This window comes from Pseudorca crassidens, chromosome 5 (assembly GCF_039906515.1).
Source record: "Pseudorca crassidens isolate mPseCra1 chromosome 5, mPseCra1.hap1, whole genome shotgun sequence".
Taxonomy (NCBI): domain Eukaryota; kingdom Metazoa; phylum Chordata; class Mammalia; order Artiodactyla; family Delphinidae; genus Pseudorca; species Pseudorca crassidens.
This window is the reverse complement of record NC_090300.1, coordinates 41,893,448-41,916,644: the sequence shown is the minus strand read 5'-3', so window position 1 is coordinate 41,916,644 and position 23,197 is coordinate 41,893,448. Positions and strand designations below refer to the sequence as shown.

Below are 23,197 nucleotides of genomic sequence, written 5' to 3'. Positions count from 1 at the left end.
CACAGTGTGAAATGTGGCACAAAGGTGGTCTGGAACAATCCAGAGGCAGAGGGCCTAACTGTGCTGGGAAAGGGGTCACGCAAGCTGGTCAAGGAAGGTGTCCCAGAATGGATGAAATGGGAACCAAGTTTGGCCAGCCACCAGGCAGACAATGAGAGTCACCACAAGCAGAGTGACTGACATGTGTAGAAGCCAACCAAGCGAGGCACAAGAGACCCAGAGTGAGCAGCACATGCAGTTCATGTGGGAGGTCAGGGTGTATGTGTGTGTGAGTGGGATGATAAGAGATAAGACTGGACTGGATAGGCTGGCTGGGGCCAGATAATGAAGAGCTTTGTATGCTAGGTTAAGGAGTTAGGACTTGATTCTGTGGGCAGTAGGAATCACTGGTGGGTTTCAAAAAGGGTCAGAGACTTGCTTTTTTATAAACATCACTCCAACAGTAGTGGTATGGAGGACTGATTTGTTTATTTTTGGTAGAGGACGGTGGGGGAAGGGTAGAGACAGGCCCTTATTTGCTAAATATTTATTAGCATGTTTATTATTAATATTTATTATTCTATGCTTAGCCACCTATAGCTACTAGAACTGCATATAAAGCAAATGATGGTAGAGAACTCAGGAGGTAACAGTGGGGATGATTTGAGAGTATTTAAGAGTTAGACTCTAACTGCATGGAGGGGCTGAAGGGAGTAGAAAGGGTCCAGAATGTGTCCCATGTTTCTGATCTGGATGACTGGATAATGGTGCCATTAAATGAAACGGGACACAGGAGACGGAAAACATTTAAGTGGGAAGATGATGCAAATAAGATATAGAACTCAGACTTCAGCAAAGGTCAATTAAGTATAAAGTTTTCTGGACACTACTCTGTACAGTTTTAACCAGGTGGGTTAGACTTCGGAACCTTGGCTTCCTGCCCATAAAAGTTAACTGGTTTCTACAAGGATAAACCTGTGACCTCAAACTAATCAACACCCACCCTCATAGCTGGATTAATCAGACACAATTACTTATTACTATGATGTAAAGTGAAAATGTCTCTCCAAACTAAGGGTCATAATGATAGAAGGATAAAGATCAAATGCAATATGGAGAGTATTTAGGCTCTTCTGCTACAGACTTGAGACAGGCATGACAGATGGGGTATGTTTGCTGCTGCTAAAGAAATTTCACAGGCGCACGAAATATAGCTGGCTTTTGATACCTGGCTTTGATGTTTCCAGGAACTCATTTAGCAATGTTGGAATATCTGGCAGCTTATAGATCCCTTCAAATATGTTACAAGGTGATGAGAATCAAAGCCATGGCATATATAATACCAACATACTTTGTGATAGCAGTGTAGTTATTAAACTTCAGAGGACTATGTACTCTTTCTGTTTTAGAAGCATAGTAACTGTCATTTATTCTGTTACTAATTAAGACTTTTGTTAACACTGACTCGAATAAATAGCACAGAGCTATTTGGGGAGGCAAAAAAAATTATCTATAAAATTATCTATCTTTGTATGTTGCCTATATACAAAGCAATATCTTTCAATATGTACCAGAGGTTAAAATTCTCTACTTAACTTCTACACTATGACATTGGGCCCTGGTAACAACTGGGTATTTCCCCTTTGTATCCAGAAGTAGTTGTAGGCACAGACATACCTACAAATCAAAATAGGGAGTTTTTTTTTTTTTTAATTATTTTGCATATGGCCCTCAGTACTTATGAGCAGACTAAGAATCAAATGTTGACTCACAACTAAACCTGCCCACCTCTAAGGAGACACTGACCTATTCAAGGCAGGATTACTGAGATTTTAGATCACTCCGTAAAACAATTAACATTAAACCTGGTTCATGGATTTACCTCAAAAGATTTTTGGGTAGGTAAAAATATTCCGTACTTTAAGAGTCAATGAGTTTCTGGGGATCAACTTTCTTAGGGCAAACTTCTGGCTGTGGGTGCTGCTCTCTTGGTCCCTCCTAGGACATCTTCGAAACAGGTGAATGAGAAGGCAGTAAGTTAATGAGTGGATGCTGTGTGGAACCACATTTATTTGTAAACCCCATGTTTGATTTACAAATTGTCAGACATATAATCTGTGGTATTAAAGTGATTCTAGAAGTGAACACAGTGAAATAGAAACAAGAGGATAATAGGAGAAAAAAGGCAGTGAGGTAGGCTTTCTAAGTGAAAGGATACTTGTTTTTAAGCTTTTATTATTCTATATTCTCCAAAAGCATGTGGGGAAGTAAACAAATACGTGTAACAGTTTATTCTCAAAAAATTTTGTACTAAGACACAGCCATGTGAGTACACCTGTTTTCTAAACCCCTAAATATATCATACATTGAAGTCCTCTCTACCCCATACAACCACTTAGAGCAAATTACAATAGCCACCTGAGGAAGAGAACCTACTAGAATACTGTTACGTTGGGCTTTTTTTTTTATTACAAAACTATCAGTTCAAAGCAAAGAATACAAAAGAACTTTTGAATACAATGTGGATAAGCCTAAAATCTTTCATAAATAAAAATTATGCTTATAAGATCAAAAGATCTCACTGCTATTTATGGAGGCACGGGCTTAAATTTGCACACTGAAGACATCAAAAATGTCATATAGCCTTAACTTTTATCCCAGTTCAGTCACATGTCCTGAGACTCCTAGAAGGTAACTTAAGTGAGACATACTTCTCAACCATGGCCTGAAAAGGAAGTGAAACAACTTCTACAAGAACAGCTGGGATAGAAAGCATGCAACAGATTAAGAAAGGAGGTTAATTGTCTCAAAGTAGACAATAAAAAATGTCTGCTGTGTTCTCAGCTGATTAATTAAATTTTGTGTATATGAAATTTGACGTTTAAAGTGGGCTGATATATATTTACTTATAAAACTTTTCTACATAATTATAAAATCAGTTATATGCAAATGCTAAAATTTCTTAAAAATAACTGTTTTCAAATAAATTCAAACAATTTGGAACTCATTTACACATAAATGAAATACTAATTACAATTATCATAAAATATATCCCCTAATAACCCCTAGTAAGATACAATCTATTAGCTTATTTCTGAATTGACTTTTAAAATTATAAACAAATCCTTTTTATTTAAAATTTTGCCGTGTCTTTTTCCCCAATTAGTACAGATAAACTAATTGATAAGTGACCAAATTAAAAATATACTCACTGATGGCTTATCATGAGAACCCAGATATAACTAAGAGGCTCTTAGCATGAGAGACTTAAATGTATACAAACTATATAAAGAATTTATCACTGAGAGTTTTTAAAGCAAATTTCCGAAAGAAAAATAAAAACTTCCTACAGAAAACATATTAAGAGAATTTTTTTTATTGTCTAGGTTTTGTAAACTATGACCACAAAACCTTTCAAAAGGGTCTTAAGTCAGTAACTTTTCCTAGGGGAGAGAGATTCTACAAAGCCAAGTTTCCTTCAATTTTATTGATTAGTTAAGACAGTCTAAATTAATTTTTAGTAACAAATTAATTGTATCAATAGAAGACTTTACACAAAGTTTTTGATGTGTGGCAGCATTTCTGACAATCCGAACATCAGAAGGCAAGCAAGCAAAGTTCCTCCTGTTTCACATACTCTACCCCCCCCCCCCATTCAACGATGTCTTTCTTTTATTACCTCGGAAGGCAAACCTGGTATTTCTCCTGTGCTTATTTTTATTCTCACAATGCCTGGAAATGAAAGAGCGAAGCCAGGTGACAGTCAGAAACCAAAGACCAACCGCAGCAGGAAATTACTTAAAGTATTTTGTGCCATTTGCCCTCCCTATGCCCAGATCAGCTGCAGGAGCTTTGAAGATCACAGGGTGCAGGCAAGATTCTGAAAGCACATGTACTACACTGCAAGCAAAGTTCACCCTGGGACCCCTACCCCTGTCATTCTTCCCTGACTATTCAGTGCTGGTAAAAACCTAGAGCAAAGAAAGTCACACAAACTCTATGGCTATATGTCAAATGAGAGGGACAGTTTAAGAATGTCTTAATCCGAAAAGGAAACAAAAAATTAATGTAATAAAGAGAAATTCCAGTAAATGTGGTTTAAACTAAACATTTTCCAATCTTTATGAGAAGTGCTAAGCTTCAACATAAGACTATTCACAAATTCTTCCTTAAGCTCAGAAGCAATAGCACCAAAACAAAGGATATCTATTTGCATAAGGAATACAAATTTCCCGATCTCTCTATCAGATAACTTAGTCACGAGGGATTCTAATACACTCCTTACACAACATTTTGTGGCACACATACTCGCAAATCACTGGTTTCTGTAGAATGTGAAAAGAAACACTTGCTCTAGCATTCCCACTCTCATACATGCTTATCCTTTCATTGTGATGACCATGCAAAGGTTCTTTACTGGTCAAGTGGGTGTTACCAGTAAGTAAACAGCAATAGCAGAGAAAGATGGAGGAGACAGACACATTTTGCGGTGTGGTCACGGCAAATAGGAATGCTCAGTTAACTCCCTTCTATGCTTGTCTTAGCAACAGCGACTGGACAGGTCAGCAAGGAAAATTGGAATTTTCATAATCAGAAGTTTATTAATACAAGCAACTTCTAAAATTTGAGTGCCTGATCACAGAATTAGTCATATTTATTCAGAACAAGACTGCAATACTATCTTTTGCACAAATCAAATATATATCAAACTACCAAGCTAAATAAGTGGAATTTATTTTTACGTAAAATCCTTTATTTTCAAAGATTTCAAAATGTATTTCAGAACCTATCCCTTGTAATTTAAAATCCCCCTATTAACAAGGAATTCATCTACATTAGAAATTTGAGGCTTTCAGTTAATGTGTTGGGGACTGGGCTGGATTACGTTTAACACTTACAGGGATTTTAAATAGAGGCCAGTCTGTGCAGTATGATCCCTGATCCCTAGAAAGCACTGCCATAAATACAAAAATAATATTTGGTTTTGTTAAGGGAGTTCCTTCATATTTAAAAACATGACTTGTTTGCTCCTAGAAATGAACTTTAATTAGAAATATTTTATTCTTTTGTACAGTTTCTGTTTATGGTGTTGCAAAGTACAGTTTACCTCAAGGGCTTAAGCTATTACCTAACGATTTCAAGCCCAGAATGAAACACAAAATGGCTCAATCCTCAGCACTCTGGTATCTTCCAAAGATACAAATATCATTCATATTCACTTCCTTTTAGCTTAAGACTCTCAGACTTATTTAAAAGAGAAACTCTACTGCTTTTACAAAGGGAGTTTCTTACAAAACTTACCAGTGTCCAATTTGAACCAGCCTTACAGAAAGTTGTTCCAGGATAATCAAGAATCATCTTGTAACTCAAAAGTACTTAAGCTTTCCTTCCACAAAAAGGCAACTACAACTCACAAACAGGATACTGGTAATTATCAAAGGCTGATGACCTAGGTTAAGAGGATCTCAGGTCCTATTTTAAATGTGATCAAAATTATTACCATCAGACAAAGGATGCAGAATCTGGTGGTCTCAAATCAGGGGATGAGATATAAGAGGCCATAGGAAAACAGTCACCATCTCAAATGGCTGGATTTTAGTAGAATTCCATAAGTAGTCAAGGTTTGTAAGGGCTACATACTGCTTTACACGCTTTAGAAATAGCCCCCCCAAACCCAATATGAAACTAAGGATCACTAAGATCAAAGATGCACACAGATGGAATTTATGAATTTACCTTTGTTTTACGGTAGAATGCAAATCTAGAATCTAGAAATTCTAGTGTAACAATGGAAGTAGTTTTACAGGAGCACAGTAATCAGTCAAAAGTTGCATTTTTTGCACGTTCACATATGCAGAATGAAGTTTTAAACGCTGAATGGAGTTATTTTTTTCTGTTTATTTACAATAAAAAGTAAAAGCTTTAGAGTCAACTCAACAATAAAATGTATAATGAATGTATCACGCAATTATTTTTAGGAACTGTGAGATAACCTTGTAAGTTATCTCCTCCAACTGTCTGATTTAAAAGTTACACATCTTTGCAAGCTTCATTTTCATTACCATGAATATATCAGGAACAGACTGACCCCAACCTGAAGCCAGGTGACAGCTGCTTCAAAAAGTCTAATCTGCTTAGAAAGGGAATAAATGAATGATTGCTATTGATTCCCATGACAGCTCTACACAGACCCATTAACTTCCCTGGATTAGTATAGACAGAAGCCAATTAGTTTTATTTCATATGTAAATAGCATCATAAAGAGGTACAGAAAATAATTCACTGGATTGCTCTCTCCTAAAGCACAAGGCACATTATTTTGAAAGTCACTTCAAACACAGTTCTTGCTTATGGGGCTCTTGCTTTCTCTTAGGCAGGAATTTTTAAAATAAATTCAAACTCATCCAGCTGTGTATATTCAAGAAATACCAGAAAGTCACAAGGCATAGTAAGTTTCAGCTGTTCTCCTCTCTCCAGTATTATCAATAACACATAATGAGTTAGTTCATACATCATCACAGCTGTGCAGGCCAGAGCTAACTTGGCTAATTTAACTATTCCAGTAGAGTTCAGTCAGGAGCTTGCTCTACTTTAGATAATCCACTCTGCAAGTCATATAGAAATGAACAGCATATGCTCTTTATTATCACTAATATGCAATTCTCCTTGTCTTCTTTCAGAGTTCCTGTGAAGTCTTCTAATGGTATTGTCCCTTGGACAGTTTTTAAAAGAACAAAAACTTCTAAGAGCCACCAGCAATCAAAATCACTCAAAACTAATTAGCTAAGACTATGACAACACTCTAGGCTTAAGCTATAAAATTTAAACTCCTTTTTTATCAATAAGCTTTAATTCTAAAGAGGAGAAAAGAACACTGTCTTCTGAGAAAAATTAACCGTGGAGTCAGAGCTTGCAACTTTCTTCTTCATCCTCCCCCCTTTGCAGGAAATTCAGAATTAGAAATAATCACTGGTCATATTTTCACAGTAGGTGAAATTACCTACAAAATAAGGTCAGCACAGTGCCTCTTCCTTATGGGCGATAATAACTAGAAGACTATTCTGGCACACTTTAAAATGAATGTAATGTGAAAACCTATGGTGGTCGCAGTTGCTAAAGGGAGATTTGCACATCCTCCACAATGTCAATTATCCACAACAGTATTCCGCACAGCTACCGAGACCCTTTTAAAACTGCTTAGTCCTGCCATTTAATATCATTTTCTACTAAGGATGAGTGCCTAAACTGTCAGAGACTATGTTTTCTTAATGGAAAACACAACATTCGATGTTGTTTTCTTAACTGCTTATCTGGAATTTGGAAATTCTCCAAAGCCCATCCCGTGTGCAAAAGCCTTAGCATCTAAATATGGGGAGTTCATACATACAACTACTTTCCAGTTGATTTTGCAGATGTACAAAAGGAATGAGAAAGCAAAGTGGAATGGTATAATTTGGGGTGAAGGCAAAATTGGAAAAGAGTAATTAAAATAATTTCATTATAATGAACCAAGTAGGCACTTTTATTATTAAAATCCTGTTTTTACATGTGTTTTTAGTATCTAAGCATCTTGACTAAGGAGTTGGAAGGCACCTGTGAACTTATCTAGCTCAACTTTCCTTCCATTCACTCTTGAGAATAAAATGAACACTGCACATCTAATTTGGATTAAATTAGATGTTAAATCCATTTGCAAAAACCAAAGAATTTTATCTACACAGTTTGAAACTATGAACTTTTGTCTCTGCTAGAGACTCAGTACTATGAACTTTCCCCAAGGTCCACACAATGAACTATTATGGGTATAGTATATAATAATGATTTACCAAGTCATATAAACTGCTGAAAACAAGTGGGATAAACAACTGCCATTCATTATTCCTGAATCTAAAGACTGGTTCGACTTGGGCATATACACAGCTGAACACACACTTCCTGGTTATGTGCAATCTGCACAGATAGACCAGCTTTACAGGCCTGACCACAGAGATTAATAGCTTTAGCCAAATAATGTGGTAACCATGTGAACCTGGGCTGCTCCAGCTTGTTTGTGAATCTCTCAGCAAGGCTCAACATGCCGTTATCTGCATCTTGTTGCCAGGAAACACAACATCGCTTTGGAATACAAGGAAAACCAGGTTGCAATGACTACAGGTCAACTTCCCAAAAGCCTAATTTTTGACATTTAGCTATCTACAATCTTATAACATTTCTTACTGTAGTCCACAAAGAACTTCACTTTACTAGTAATTAACTGTTAATACTTTTTGCCATTTTTATCAGGACAGAACCACGTATAATAATTCACTCATACTTCTCCTCCCAAGTGTCAAATAAACACTAATTTACTTCCTTAAAACTGATCTGGAAATCAAGCAGTCACTGCAACTACTTTATAACTGATCCAACAATGAATGCGTATGGGCTTTTATCTGTGTCTATTCTTCAGCAAAGAAATTTTACCAAAGGATAAAATACTCAGTGTGCTGCTATCATAAGAGTTCCTGGATTTTCTGGGAATCAAAATATCTGTCTTGCCTTGCTCAAGGTAACAGAACGTAATGTGTTGGACAATAATCCTGCTAGTTTCTTCCTGAGCGATTCAAACAGAGAAACTTAATGTACCAAGATGCTGAAGTACTTAGCAGACTGGAAATTTGCTTTATAAGAGTGAAGTGGGAGGCCACTGTTCTGCACAGTTTTGCAATCTGGAGATGGAAGGATTAGAGTGGCTTTGAGAGTATATAAAATTAATTACCCTTGACATACCAATCAGAATTGCTAGCTCATGGGCAACAGAGATTTTGGACAATACCTTATTAAAAAGATTTTTAAGACAAAATGGAAAACATTTTTCTCTCTTCCAATGCTGGCTAAAAAGAATAAGTCAGAAGTACTTAGCTTTGTTACAGGATCTGAGAATTTTGCTACCCAAGCAAGACAGAATCTTGAATGCATTTACATTATCAAGAGAATGCATTTATGATCAGGAGAACTACATTTCTGATATAAGCTTTACTTTTATCCGAAGAGGTCTTCTACATAATAACGCCTTTAAACTTGGGCTTTATATTGTTTCTCATCTTGTTCCATATGTCGCTTTTGAAACACAAGACGCAAAATTCCAGTCTCATGGTAATTAAGTTGCTAAAAACACACATAGATCTGTGTACTATACAACTGAAATATTCAAAGAAAACCACCTAGCTAATACTAAATGGGAGCAAGAGAAGTTAAACAAAGACCAGGTTACTGTAATGCCAACAACGCTCTGGCACTGTTAGAACACAGAAGGTTAACATCAAAACTAATAGAATTAGACAACATGAAAATGGTTCACTGCCACCATTTGCCTTCTAACTCTCCAGACACTTGGGTAGTGTAACCTGACTTATTTGTGAACAAAGATGACCCTCCACAAAGTTTTTCTCCCGAACTTCTGGGTTAGGATGGTCAGCCTACTATTTTAAGTCCCTTTATACTACAGAAGAAACAACTTAGGAATATAAAGATCAATGCTTATTATACAGCCATTTTTGCACTAGCAACTTTACATGTGCAAGTATTATTTTCTCCACTTTCAAGTTCATTAAAGAAGAACTGAGATGTGGAAATCTCAGTTCCCTATCAGTAAATAATGCTTGGACATCCATAAAAGAACCAAATTATTTATATACATATCTTGCCTACGAAAACATGAGAATAACTTTTTTTATGTAAATGACAAACAAATATGTCCATTAACATAAATTTTCCCTTCACTCACTGTTGTAAGACTCTTTCAGGTTTAAAAAAATACCCTGAGTTGTGGAACAATTTATTTTATCTGTAAGATAAACAGAATAATAAAATTAATGGTAAAAAGCTTTAAGGAAACTAAAAAAGATTTAACATGTTTGGGCATGATTCAGAAGTTTTGGGAGGTACTTCGGAATCATTCACAGAAAAATTGTTTGGACTATTCAAAATGTAAAGAGGGCCACAAAAATCTCCAAATAATACTATTTTCCTTTAAAAAACAGGAACTACTCAATATACAAAACTTTAAAATTAGATAAATTAGGCATTCGTAATTTATAAGATTCTCCATGGATTTTCTTTCAAAAGCAAGCTCTCCTGTATGATTAAAATAGTATTTGATTCACAACACTCAATGTATATGCAACTTCTCAGTCACACACATATTGCACAGAGTGACATTTGAATTGTTCAAATCATAAAACCTTCATTGTCTGGTTAGATAAATAGCCTGCATTCAACTGCCATGAAAAATCAGGATAGCATACAGCCAAAAGAATAACAGTAGAAAAAAAAAAAACCTGTTAGGTTACTACTGAAAGAAACTACCCTACTAAAGCCTCTTTACCTTCTCTATAGGATTTAATAATAGCTTTAAAGTAGTTATAAATACATACCCATACTTCATTCTCATTCTATCATTCTCTGGGTTACAGTAAAATCTTTCCAAGTGCTCCTGGGAATCATTGGATACACTCTGCCACTTCTGAGTAGTTGTCCTCTTGATCTGCCAATGATACGGCAAGACCGTGTGGTGCTTCAAACAATCCCTGCCATAAATACAAGTGCCTTGCAAAAAGTCCATGCAAATTTCAATTCCGTTCTCTTGGTGAGTGTGGTACTGTAGCTGGTTCACCAGCTCAAACACAAGGTCAAGGGAGGCCTCTTCACTTTTGTCCTGAAAGAGCTCAGTATTCAACTTATCACTGGTATCCAAAATGTACTGGATTGTAAAACTGTTGTCTTGGAAAACCCCTGGAACGTAATCCGTGACTTTGTCTATGCAGTCAGGACTAGCAGGAACATCACTTGAAACTGGGTGCAAAAGGTCAGCCTGGAAGTGCCCTGCTGTAGAATCTGCCACTGTCCCACTGATGGTTTCTGGTGGAAAGCTATGATCCTGGATTGGAACCACTTGTTCAGGATCATCAGTGGTAGGATGGGCTTCTGGTATCTGGCCCCCGACATTTGTTCCATCAGGAATCAGGACAGACATACTGTCTTCTGCTGGTGGACACGATGGATTGATTTCCAAAGGTTTTTTCACCATAGATTCATGTAAGCTGCTCTCTTCTGCACTCTGATTTCTAGGTCTAAAAACCCCATCAAGTGAGCCAGATTCTAACAAAGTATTTAATATTGGTCTCAAAGACCTCAGGGTTCCGGCTCCCAATCTCTTCTGATCCTTTTTCTTAAAACAAGTCTTCAATGGAGTGATCTTCTCAGAGAGTCTCATTTGGCATGAAAAGTCATCAGGAGGAGAGGGAGGCTGCACTACACAGTCTGGCTCAGGTTCGGTGGTTTCCATTTCCATGATGTGGATTAGCTCCAATTGCTCCTCAGTCTAAAAAATCCTACCAGGAAAAGAAAGAATATCATTTACAAGCTGACAACAACCGAATCCTATTCATTCATCAACGTGTTTTGTTCTAGTCTCTAAGTCCCTGAAATCATTCCTCTTATACTGTATTTCACCTTTACAGGTCAGTTTTAAATTTTACTGAGAAATCAAGGCTCCAAAGCAGCCAAGGTTATTCAAAAGCCCACAACAGATAAGGTGAGAGAGAGATAGTATCTTCCAATAGGCTCTTGACATTTATTTGTGGACTTAATATACGACTTGTAATTCTGCTGGGGTATGAATGTTTACAGTAAGTCTAGAATGGGGTGGAGGGTGAGGGGTAGAAATAAGTGCATCTAATGACAGTGGGGAAACCACATCTCTACTGCTTTGTGGTTCTCTTCACAGTTGTTTATGTATTGCCTATCTCATGAGGTGACAAAAACTATTTCTTTGTTAAAAAAAAAAAGTTTGTCAAACGCAGGAAAAACTGCAAAGTTAACTGTGAGTGAATTTGGGGTATAAGGATATACTCAGGAAACAGGGGCTTCTCAATCGAAATATTATATGGGAGAAAGCCTACTGAAGCATTTCTAGATTCAGAAACTTCCAATATATTCCCCAAGGATGTTAAGGGTCTACTTTTGCAATCCCCAAACATAACCACTACTGGAAGAAGAATATCAGGGCTTGTTAGTAACAGAAGCTACATCACCAACAACCATCGCACACTGTTTTAGAAACCAAACACAACTTCCTAATACAGAAAGGGGCCTCCTTCTCTTCAGAAAAGTTACATATATGCATTTTTTCAAAAAGACAAATGAAGGCATAGAAAAATAACACAAGAAAAAAAACCCCACCAAATTTCAGATCCCTAAAGAACTACTCAGTGACTAAAAAAGTGCTTTCTTCAAAGAATCAGACCCCTTGAAAGAAACTGGAACTTAAAGTAAAAAGCAAAGAAAACTTTGTAAAATGATGAATGGTGTCTCCTCCACAATCTAGCATTCATTAACTAATTCTGAAAATATTTACTGAGCATTGTGCCAGGTGGTAAAGGGGTGGTGATGAGCAATTAATCTTCTCCCTTGTCCAACAGACTGAAAGAAATCTTTGATGCAAGGACTCGTGACTTCATCAAGTATGCATCCCAGGTACCCAGTACAGTGCCTGGCACAATGCACATAGTGGGTGCTCCACAATATTTTTTTGCTGAATTACTGAAGAAAAAGCACCTATTAAATGCCTAGTTCTGTGAGGCTTTATGAGTCAACAATAGCAACAAAATGATAAAACTGAGTACCCAGAAAAATGAATATTAAAAAGAACTAATTGGAGAGATTCATAAATGTACATTTGTAAAAAGTGCTTAATGATCAAACTCAAAAAAAGTAAAAACACAGTATATAACAAAGCTTTTTTTTTTTATAACAAGGTTTTAATGCACACAGTAAGTACAAAAAAAGGTAGAAAAAGGAAAGTTCAATGTGAGCTGGCATTGTTAGGGAAAGCTTCATGAAGAAGGAGAGACTTGACATAAGACATAAATCAACTGGAAAGCAGCCAAACCAGGCGTTATTATTCATCATTTGGTGCTCTTGCCTCAAGGCACAATTGGCACAGATTGTGGTATTCCCTCTTCACCACACCAAACCGGCCTGTGCCTTCCCCCACACGCGCGCGCACACACACACACACCACTCCTATCACACCCAATCAAGGCAAAACAGACGAAACCCAGTTCATTTATACGAGTGCATACACACACGCCACAACTTTTCCTATTTTTGCCCTCTGTCAACCTCAGAAATAAAACCGAGAAAGGGGCAGAGAACTGGAGGAGTGGCTGGAGTGGGGAAGTCACTAGAACCTAGTTCCTCAATTAGTTTGCATAACAGAGAAATAAAGATTGGAAGGACACCTGCCTCCAGTCCCCGCTGTAGGCGACCTACCGCTCTACCCTTCACCTCGTGATGCCCCCGGTTCTCGCGCACTCCCGACCCCTCGCACCATCCGGGGAAACTGCCTGCTCCAAACTCAGCACTCCGGCCGGGCGCAGCGCAACGCTCGGGTCCGAGCGACGCCTCCTGCCGGCCGCGGTAGTTTGCTCAGCTCGGGCCCCCGGGCCGCACCAACTCCGCGCAACGCGGCCCATCCCGTGTGTTCCCGAGCATCCTGCCCCCACCTGCCCTCACACTCCCGGGCCAGCCTCCTCCCACCCAACGAGAGACTCCCGCCCTGGCTGCCCTCCCTTCCAGAAGCCACTCGTGGCGCCTTCCACAGTTAATTTCTTTCTCTCCTCGACCGACCTTCCCGCGAAGACCGTCCTGCGAGGCTCGGAGGCTCGACCCGAGAAGAGCCGGGGAAACGCGGCGGGCGCTTCTCGGGCCGGCGGGGAGGAAGGCGACGACTTCAAAGTTAAACTGAAATCAGCTTTCAAACTTCTGGGCTGCAGCCGGAACACGGGTCCTCCGGAAGGCTCCTCTCAGCGGCCGTGCCCTCCCCCTCGATCTGCGCCCCAGAGCGCGCAGGGTCTGCCCAGCGGGGGCAACCGCACAGACGCACCCCCGAGTCTCCCCGACCCAGTGGGAATGGGGAGACGCCGGCGCCCCAGACTAAACCCTTCAGCGAATTAACTCCAATTTATACACCTGTCAGAGGCCCGAAGTGACTAAGAAGTGTAAACCAATGCCGTCCTGATATTGACGGGATCCGAGTGAATTCAGTACAAAAAGGCAGTCTAAACAGCACTCACCCCGGATCCGTGAAAGCCGGCAGCGAGGCCGGCGACCCCTTCCGCGCCCGCCTTCCCAGCGAGGGTCCCTCTTCGGCCCCTCAGAGCCCACCCGGAGCCCTTTACCTGAACAGGCAGCCTGAGAAAACGGACCACAGGAGCCGAGTCGCGGTGCCGCCGGCTTACACTGTTCGCGCCGGGGGGGGGGGGGGGGGAGGGGTGTGTGGGGGTGGGCGTGGGGGACGGGCTCGGGAGTCTAGGAGTCGCAGGCCGGAGACGCGGCGAGCGGCGCTCGGGCCATTCCGCCGCCGGGAGCGCAGAAAACCGCGACTGCACTCCCGACCCGGCTCGCTCGCCTGTCACCTCGAGCTCTGCTTTAAAGTGGCTTCCGGTCGCCTCCTCTCGGCAGCCCCGTCGCGGAGGCGGAGCCTGAGAGGCAGGGGGGCTGGGGTGGGGTGAGGGGACCAGGAGCTCAGTGGGTGACGGGTAGGCGGCCCGCCCCGCGTGCGCATGCGCGCTTACTCGCGGGGAGGCGCGCTCGAGGTGTGCGTGCAGCGGCCCCGTGCTCCCTGGAGGGGGCGTGTCCTTTCGCCGCCAGCTGGGTCCCGGAGGGTCTACGTCCGCAAGCGTCTGGGATCGCGTGGCTGTGAGGAGGGGAGGTTCGCACCGTGCGGCGGGCTCCACCTACCTGCAGACAGATGGAGGGTCACTTTGTTCGGAGGAAACTCAGGCACCCGAGGGAGGATGTGAAACGGAACAACCCGTCTCTGTGCGGTTGGCTTTGTTTATTTGCCTCCTCACTAGAGGCCTCCTACCCCTGACGCCACCGACCCCGAGAGGAGGCGATCAGCTGCTATGGCCGTTGCGGCCAGACGGGGTCGCCCGCCCCGTTCCGCACAGGCAGGCCCTGCGGCGCACCATGGCCTGCGATTGCCCGACCTGGTTGCACGCATTCCTGTTTCACGGGAAACATTCTCAGCATTGCAGAAGGGAAACCTAGCTTTGGGTTTTGACAGTAGAAGCACGTATATGTGTCTTAAAGGCCACAAACACGGTAGAGACTTGTTTATTCATTCAACAAATTTGTCGAGTGCCTATTGCATGTCGGGTGAACTGTAGGCTTAGACTACAGCCCTGATCAGCCAAGACACCTTGCCTGTCCTCATGGAGCTTTCGAAGCACCATGTACTCACCTCTAAAATACACACCACCTGTGAATTTTCCATATTTTCTGGATTGTAAAATGCCCTGGATGGTGAGTCTGTTGAATAATTTTTCAGCGGTGGAGGAACATACACTACGTTAAATTCATATAATTGCCATATATGTGTGTGTGTCGGGCGGGGGGAGAGGCCCTGGTCAAAATCAAAGAAAATTAATCACGACTGTATCCCCAACAGCTGGCAGAAAAAGGAACACAGCTCGCAAAGAGATACTCTCTTCATGTGGCCTGAAATCTAAAGTGGCTTAATTCTGTAACTTGGAGGCATTCTGGGTTGAAAAAGTCAGCTATTACCTTACCAAACATGGAAGCCTGTAAAAAATAAGAGGTTGTAGTAATAAATATTAGGGTTCCAAGCCTTTCTTAAACTGTTCTAAACCAAACTGAGTGACATATCAGCAAAGAATAGATTAAGGGTAGTATCCTACCCCAGCAGGCTTATTACAAATGGCATCAGGGCAGGTGCCTTGATGCCATTTAAACTAAGGTGAGAATGATATGGACAGAATTCAGGGACTACTAAGTAAAAGTCAAGAATTTCCAGGCTTTACAAATTGTATTGAGACAAAATCTTGATGTGTGCCTACTCACATATGGAATTTCCTAGAATTTTACTGTTTGCTTTCTATTTGTTTCATCTGTTCTGTGTTCTTTTCTTTCCTTTCATGCCTTCTTTTGAAGTATTTTAAATTCTATTCCCTCTCAACAATTAGGTTACTTGTTATACATTCTTTATTCTTTTAGCAGTGTTTCAGTTATTTATTGCTGTGAACAAATGACCCCAAAACTTATGACTTAAAACAACAACTCTTGTTTGCTTATGATCCGGGATTCTCTGGCTCAGGAATTCAGTCAGGACATAGTGCAGATGGCTCATCTCTGCTCCATATCTGGAGTCTCACTTGGGGTGTCTCAGATGGCTGAGGCCTGGCTCAACTAGGGCCACATGTCTTGGGCCTCTGTTCTGGCCCTTGGCTGAATTCCCTGGTTTTTCTCTACAAGGCTTCTTCATGTGGCTAACTTGGGCTTCCTCACAGCATGGACCCCTCTCGGGGTTCCAAGAGGGAGCATTCCAAGAAGACAAGCCTCACTATGCAAGCCTTTGCTTACGTTATGCTTAATAATGTGTTATTGGCCAAAGCAAGTCACACTACCCGGCTCAGAGTCTATGTGGGAGGGGGACTGCTTGAGGCCATGAATATTGGGAGATGCTTAGACTAAGAGCAGATCACCTTAATCCCCAATCAAGGATTAATAATTAAAAGTTACTCCCAGGATGTAGCTCTTTGGAATCCAACTTATTTTTCACCCTCCACTCCCCAGTTACTCCCCTTGAGGCAACAGAGAACTCTAGCTAGTTCTCAACCTCTCCATTACTGTTTTCAGAGTGTCAATTGGCCCAACTGGAAAAATGGCACCAGATTCTGGACTCACCACTCGTGGATCTAGACTTCTCAGACTGCTAGAATTTTACTTCTCCAGAAAATGTATCTTCCACATTGTCTGCCTCAGATGTGATCCCTGGAATATAATGGAGTAGTAAGATCCTCCTAAAGAACAGAACCAGGAATTGACTGATTAAGCAAGGGCGTGGAATCTTTGCTCTTTCCAACAGGATAGGAGATGTTCTATGGACCAGTGACCACTGGGTGTTTCCATCTTCGCCTTTCTGAATAGGAGTTTTACCAACATCATGTACCCTGTCTATCCATCATTACTTAATAGGAGTATTGAGGCAGATAACTTTTTAAATTGGTGCCGGTGCATGAGGATCCACACTCTTACTGGGGAGTACTCCACATCATTGGGACTCCTGAATCTTGGACTCTAAGCTCATTGCAGAGACTTTGGGATTTTTTCTTTCTTTAAAGGAGGGGATGAGTATTCCTTATATGAGAAGAAGGGAAAGACATTGCTTGTTACCTCTTTCTTATTAGAAAGATCCTGACACTTTTTTTTTGAGGAGAAGGGCTAGCAATGTGCCTAGCCGCAAATGCTTTTCCCTAGATCCCATACACTTTTGGGTGGCCATGGATATAGTTCTAGACACACGGTGAAGATGTCTAAAAAAGAACTTTTTTTCCTAATGTAGATATACCCCAATTCATTTCTTCCTTTTTTTTCTTCCTCCTAGAATATTAACATGAAGATGGAGATGGAACCTCATGACAAGAATGAAGGTGAACATGATGTGGAAAATATGAAGTCTATAAGCTAAGGATCCTGGAGCAGAATGAGAGGAGAAGCCTGGGTCATTCAGGCTGCAACAGCCCTAGAGTGGCTACCCGTGGACTTAGTAAGTCTGAAAAATAAACCCCAATTTGGTTAAACTGTTTTCTGTTATGTGTAGCTAAACATATTCTTGGCTAATACATAAACTGTCATAAGTTATCTTCTAACTAGTCTTCCTGCTTGCAGGCTCTACCAGTTAGACAGCAGCAGCATGATCTAGTATGTCAGAAATATAAGAGCTATCACAAAGCAATACATCAACTCCTATAGCATTTGCTGCCAATTCCAGATATGCCAAATTATATGATTAAGAAATACATGTTTATTAAAGAAAAAATAGAAAGTAGAGAGGAGACATAAGACTACCCATAGTTGAAACTTCTCAAGTCCCATTTTAACATTTTCCTATAGTTATGCTGTCTTATTTTATTCACAGGTTTTTCACAATAACATTACAGTGTATTCCTATTTTACCTAACACTATATTATAAGCAGTTTTCCATGTTAACACATGGAAACAAATAGCTTTTAAACAAATAGCTGTTTAACATTCCAAGTAACTATAATAAGTTTTACCTAACTCGTTTCTTGTCACTGAACTTAATTCACTTTTTAAAAAAATCATTCATTCACCGAGTATCTACTACATTCAAGTCACTGGATTAAATATTATCCAGTAAGAAGTGGCTCCTATTTGAACGCTCTTCACAACTACAAAAGACAAAACATAACATTCGACATATATAGCATATGCATGTGCACACTTTCTGTATGTGGCCCTAAGCCATTTAATTGCTTTTAAATATGCTTATAGGATTGAAATATTCTAATTACCTTTCCATGTACTCCTTTTATTGATCATTTCTGTTATCCTTGTCTGCTGGATTTGCTTTAGCGTGACTGATCAGTTCAGTATAGCACTTCCAATGAACAACTTATGTAAAAGCTGAGACCACCTGAAATTTCAAGTGACCAAAGACCTCCTGTTTTCATTTTTATTAACAGAATACATGCTTCAAAGTGTTAATAACTCTTTCTTCCTTTCTGTTTTCACAATTATCAGTAATACTTAATTCCCCAACAACCTTCTGGTGGAAAGATAATCATTTCTGGTTACCACACCAAGAAGGAAACTGACTAGCATGACTTAGAGAGTCATTAAAGACCTGAGATTTGAAAGCAGAGGCCTTGGCTCTTAGCAATGCTGTTCTGAGAACACAGCCAATTTGCATAAATGGCAGATTGACAATTCCTTATCTGTGAGTGCTAAGTCCAAGCTATAATTTTTTCTATGTACATAAGGAAAACTGATTTTCTAACTCAAAGTGCATGTATGTACTGTATTCAAAGTGAAAGAAAAGACGAATTGATATTATGCAACTGAATTACTGATGTTTTAAAACATAAAACCTATTATTGAAAATTCTGTCTTGATGTTGTTACTAATGGGCCAACTCCTGGAATGTATCTGAAGGAAGATTTCCTAGTTTTCTGAGAGGCAGTTCTGCACCCTTGGATCCTAGAGTAAGAAAAGATTTTGGCTGAAATGTATTTACCTCAAGTGGGTCTTAAATATGGTGTTGGTGGGAGAAGACTGGAAAAAGCTACTAGAGAATATGTCACAGCAACTAAAAGTAGAGAATTTCATCAGCATGAATGGTGAATTAATTCAAAGCTCAGAGGTAGGTTGGTTTAGAGCTTGACATGAACATGCCTTGATAAATGTAAACTTAAGATTCATATTTTCATAAAGTGATAGAATATTCGCTTTGCAGACCATTTCCAAGTTTTAAAAATATTTCTCATTTATACTCTTTTTCTTGAAACTTTTTTTCTCCACCTCTGATGAGGCAACAAGGTACGTATGTCTAGGAAAAGTGAAGGCTTACTAGAAAATGATACAGATAAAATATGAATAGGATGAATTCTAAAACGCTTATGCCAGATCACCAGCTATTCTGTTTAGCCAAGATTTGTATTTGTAAACTGCCCAATCATCTGCTGGACTGTTCTTATCTTCACAGGATCCATGACAGCCAAGTGTGCTCTTTCATCCCCTTCATTTTGGACCTGTTGAGTAATTCACACAGCACATAATCAAAGTGCTTTCTGATGTAACTGGTTTTGGTCTATATGAAATGATTCCTTCAGAGAAGTCCCACATTTTTTCCAGGCCATTCATTCAGTTTATTCATTTATTGGGTGTATATGTACCAGGTACTAGTTATGCAATGATGACTAAGATAATTCCTACTTTCTGTCAATTGTTTGTGAACTGACGACCCAGAGCACCTGGGAAAGTTGGCTGCAGATTCCCCAGCCCCACCCTAGACCTCCTGAATCAAAATCTCAGAGGGCAGAGGATTCTGCACTTTGAACATGTTCTAGGCACTGCTGCTTTAAGAGTTCAGAGTTTAAAACACTCTGGGGTTGGGGAGGTGGACTTGGAGCAGGGGTAGGTAAGTGCTGGGAGGGAAAGGAGATGTGGAGGGTATGGCCAAACAGGAAAACAAATAAATGCACTATAGTGTGGTAAGTGCTATAATAGAGTTACACCTGCAAAGTGCTAAGAATACATAGTGAGGAAGAGTTAAGCCTGACTATAAATTGTCAGAGGAGAGAATTACCAAGATTTCTTGAAGTATCTAGAATCATTATTCCTTAGAATGTTAAGCAACTCAATTCTTTCTTCTTGAAGTACTCCTAAATTTAATAAGAAAAAGTTTACTTTTTAAATAAGTGAATTCCCAAGTAATTAAAGATGATCTTGAAAATTGTATGCAGAGATCATCTGAGTTAACAGCATTTCTACTGTGTAAATTTATCCTAAGGATATAATTAGGGTTATGCACAGGTTTGATTACAAAGCTATTCCCTGCAGCAAATAAATTGTGTCCAACTGCTCATTTTCATCAAGTCCCAGAATCTGTTCTCCATGGACAACTTCCCTGTCCCTACTTTTTATATTGTCTTAAAACATTCTGGACCATAAATAGTTCCCAGTCTTGCTGTTCAGGCTCTGTAAAACCAGTACTCTATCCCTACAGTAAACACTGTTTCCAGTGACAAAAACAGAATTTAGGAATTTAATTCATCAGTAGCCCTGGCCAGCCACACTGGGCAAGATCATGTACAGAGCATAAATTTTAATGCTAATGTCCAAACTCAATATGATGATTTTGGCAGATTGGACATCCTAGCCATTCACTGAAAAGAGATGGCTCTGAAGTGCACTTGCCTTTCACCTCTGACTCCTCTACAGGCATATAGCTCCTAGACCATAGGTTTGCAACTTGGCTGTGATAATCACTTGAGCCACTGACTATATATATGTGTACACACACACACACCCTATATGTATACATACGTTTCTAGTCTCTACACAAGACCAGTCAAACCAGAATCTCTCAGGTGGGGCTGGTACGTTGAATATAGACTGTCTTATTTATCTTTTCCTCTCTGGTTCCCAGGAGAGCACTTGACATTATCGGGTACTTAATGTCCTATTCACTCAACCCATTTACTGAGTATTTATGTTCTAGACATTTCTAAGTGCTAGGGATACTAGAGAATAGAACAAATGGTTAACTCTTATCAAATATTCTAATGGGAGGAGACAGACAGCTGATATCAGGTAGTGGTGAAAGCTGTAAAAATAAGACATGTTAAGGGTGGACAACCACATAATATATCACACAAGGACACATTGAGAGTAATTATTCACAATTATGTTAAGACGATGCCAATAAAACCAGGACTGTCCTGGATAAATCGAGATGTATAGTCACTCTGGGTAAGATGGTGCTTTTTAAAAATGATGTGCTGTTCAGGAAAGGCATTTCCTAAAGGGAAACATTTAAGCAGAAGTCTGAGGAAGATAAAGGAGCTAGCCATGAGGATATCAGGGGAAGAACATTCCAGGTAGATGAAATAGCATCTGAAGTAGAGGCAAGCTTGGCATATTAGAAAAAAAATCAGAGAGGCCAGTTTGATTGGAGTGGAATGAATGAAAGGAAGTTCTGCTGAAGAGGTCAAAGGGGTGGCCAGAGACCAGATCTCATATCTTTTAGGCCCATGGTAAGGAGTTTGTACTCCAACTTGAGACAGAAATCTATATAATTTACATTTTAAAAGGATTACTCTGGCTACTGGGTGTAGAAGAGCCTTGTAGGATGGCAGTAGTAAAAGCAGGAAGATCATTTATTGGTGTAGGCAAGAGATTATGGTAGCTTGGACCAGTGTACTAACCGTGGCAGTGGCGAGATGTGATTAGATTCTGGAAGCATGATAAGGGTAGAACTGAGAGGATTTGCTGTTGAATTGGACACAGTTTATGAGGGAAACTGAAGAACCAGGGATGATCCCTCAGTTTTCAGCTTAGCAATTAGGAAAATGGAATTGTCATTTATTGAGATGGGTGAAGATTGTGGAAGGCAGGCTTTTGGGAGCAAAGGGAAACAAGAGTGTAGTTTTGGACACATTAAGAGGAGATGGTTAGGGGCTTCCCCGGTGGTCCAGTGGTAAAGAATCCGCCTTCCAAGGCAGGGGACACAGGTTCGATCCCTGGTCAGGGAACTAAGATCCCACATGCCATGGGGCAACTAAGCCCATGCGCCACAACTACTGAGCTCACATGCCTCAATGAGAGAGCCCGTGCACCACAACTACAGAGCCCACACGCCCTGGAGCCTGTGCGCCACAACTAGAAAGAGAAAACCCGCACACCACAACTAGAGCGAAGCCTGCATGCCACAACGAAAGATCCGATGGGCCTCAGCAAAGATCCCGTGTACCGCAACTAAGACCCAACGCAGCAAAAACAAAGAGGAGATGGTTAGTAGATAAGAAGACTAGAGTTTAGGAGAAAAGTTGGGACTGTTTGCTATCATATCTAAGAATTTCCCCATTTCTAAACCTACATGGTGAATACATTGGTTCCTCCATTTGACATAAAGGTTAATTAGGAGGGCCTAAATATGTGTCTTTTATTTTATTTTATGTTTTTTAAACTTAGGGACCCTGGTGGGACTAGGGCTAGCTTTTATTTTACTTTTTTAAATATTTACTTATTTATTTGGCTGTGCTGGGTCTTAGTTGCAGCACACGGGATCTTCATTGTGGCATGCGGGATCTAGTTCCCTGACCAGGGATTGAACCTGGGCCCCCTGCCTTGGGAGCACGGAGTCTTAACCACTGGACCACCAGGGAAGTCCCTAAACGTGTGTCTTTTAAAAAGAGTACTGGGCTGCATTCTTCATTTGTTGTAGATGAGGGAGATTTATTTTCACAAAGCCTGAAAGTGAGGTGTTGCCCAGTGGTGTCCACTCATTTCATATTTCTCCAGCTGAGGCAAGCTGTAATCCCTGTAAATCTAAGCTAATTTACAGTTCCTATTACCTAACTTGGTCAATGAAGACCCCATTTGGGGAAGCTGAGTAAGAAATTAGAGTCTAAAGAAACAGTTGACACTTGTGTGTTCTATGAGTTTACAGAAAGAAAAATATCCAAATCAAGCATATTACAGTATGAAAATTAACAATTGGTACAGGTGCATACAAGTTTCTAGCAATGTAAGCCTAAGTCTGGTTTTAAAACAGAAATCTATAGTATCAATTAGAGTTCCCATTATTTATTGACTTCTTGCCTACAAAACAGCTGTCTTTTATTT

General features: G+C 40.2%; 1 protein-coding gene and 1 long non-coding RNA gene across 7 annotated transcripts in view; one reads left to right on the top strand and one right to left on the bottom strand.

The window, feature by feature from the left end:
- Nucleotides 1-14,867, bottom strand: part of TIPARP (TCDD inducible poly(ADP-ribose) polymerase) — a 29,324-nt gene extending 14,457 nt beyond the window's left edge. The window contains exons 1-2 of one of the 5 annotated variants that reach the window (XM_067737841.1): nt 14,764-14,867; nt 10,395-11,351 (exon numbers count right to left, since the gene is read on the bottom strand). In XM_067737841.1, the coding sequence (XP_067593942.1) occupies nt 10,395-11,311 (917 nt within the window). In that variant the 5' untranslated portion in view covers nt 11,312-11,351; nt 14,764-14,867. Of the gene's footprint in view, nt 1-10,394; nt 11,352-13,293; nt 13,317-13,650; nt 13,766-14,096; nt 14,438-14,763 lie in introns of those variants that run through there. The other 4 variants (XM_067737839.1, XM_067737840.1, XM_067737843.1 and 1 more) reach the window with 4 other exon arrangements.
- LOC137224841 (uncharacterized) lies at nt 14,659-18,952 on the top strand. 2 transcript variants are annotated; one of them, XR_010943529.1, is made up of 3 exons: nt 14,659-14,844; nt 17,432-17,593; nt 18,425-18,952. It is a non-coding gene; the product is annotated as an uncharacterized lncRNA (long non-coding RNA). The 2 variants fall into 2 exon arrangements; XR_010943528.1 differs by having other exon boundaries at nt 17,432-18,952.
- The last annotated feature ends 4,245 nt before the right edge of the window (nt 18,953-23,197 follow it).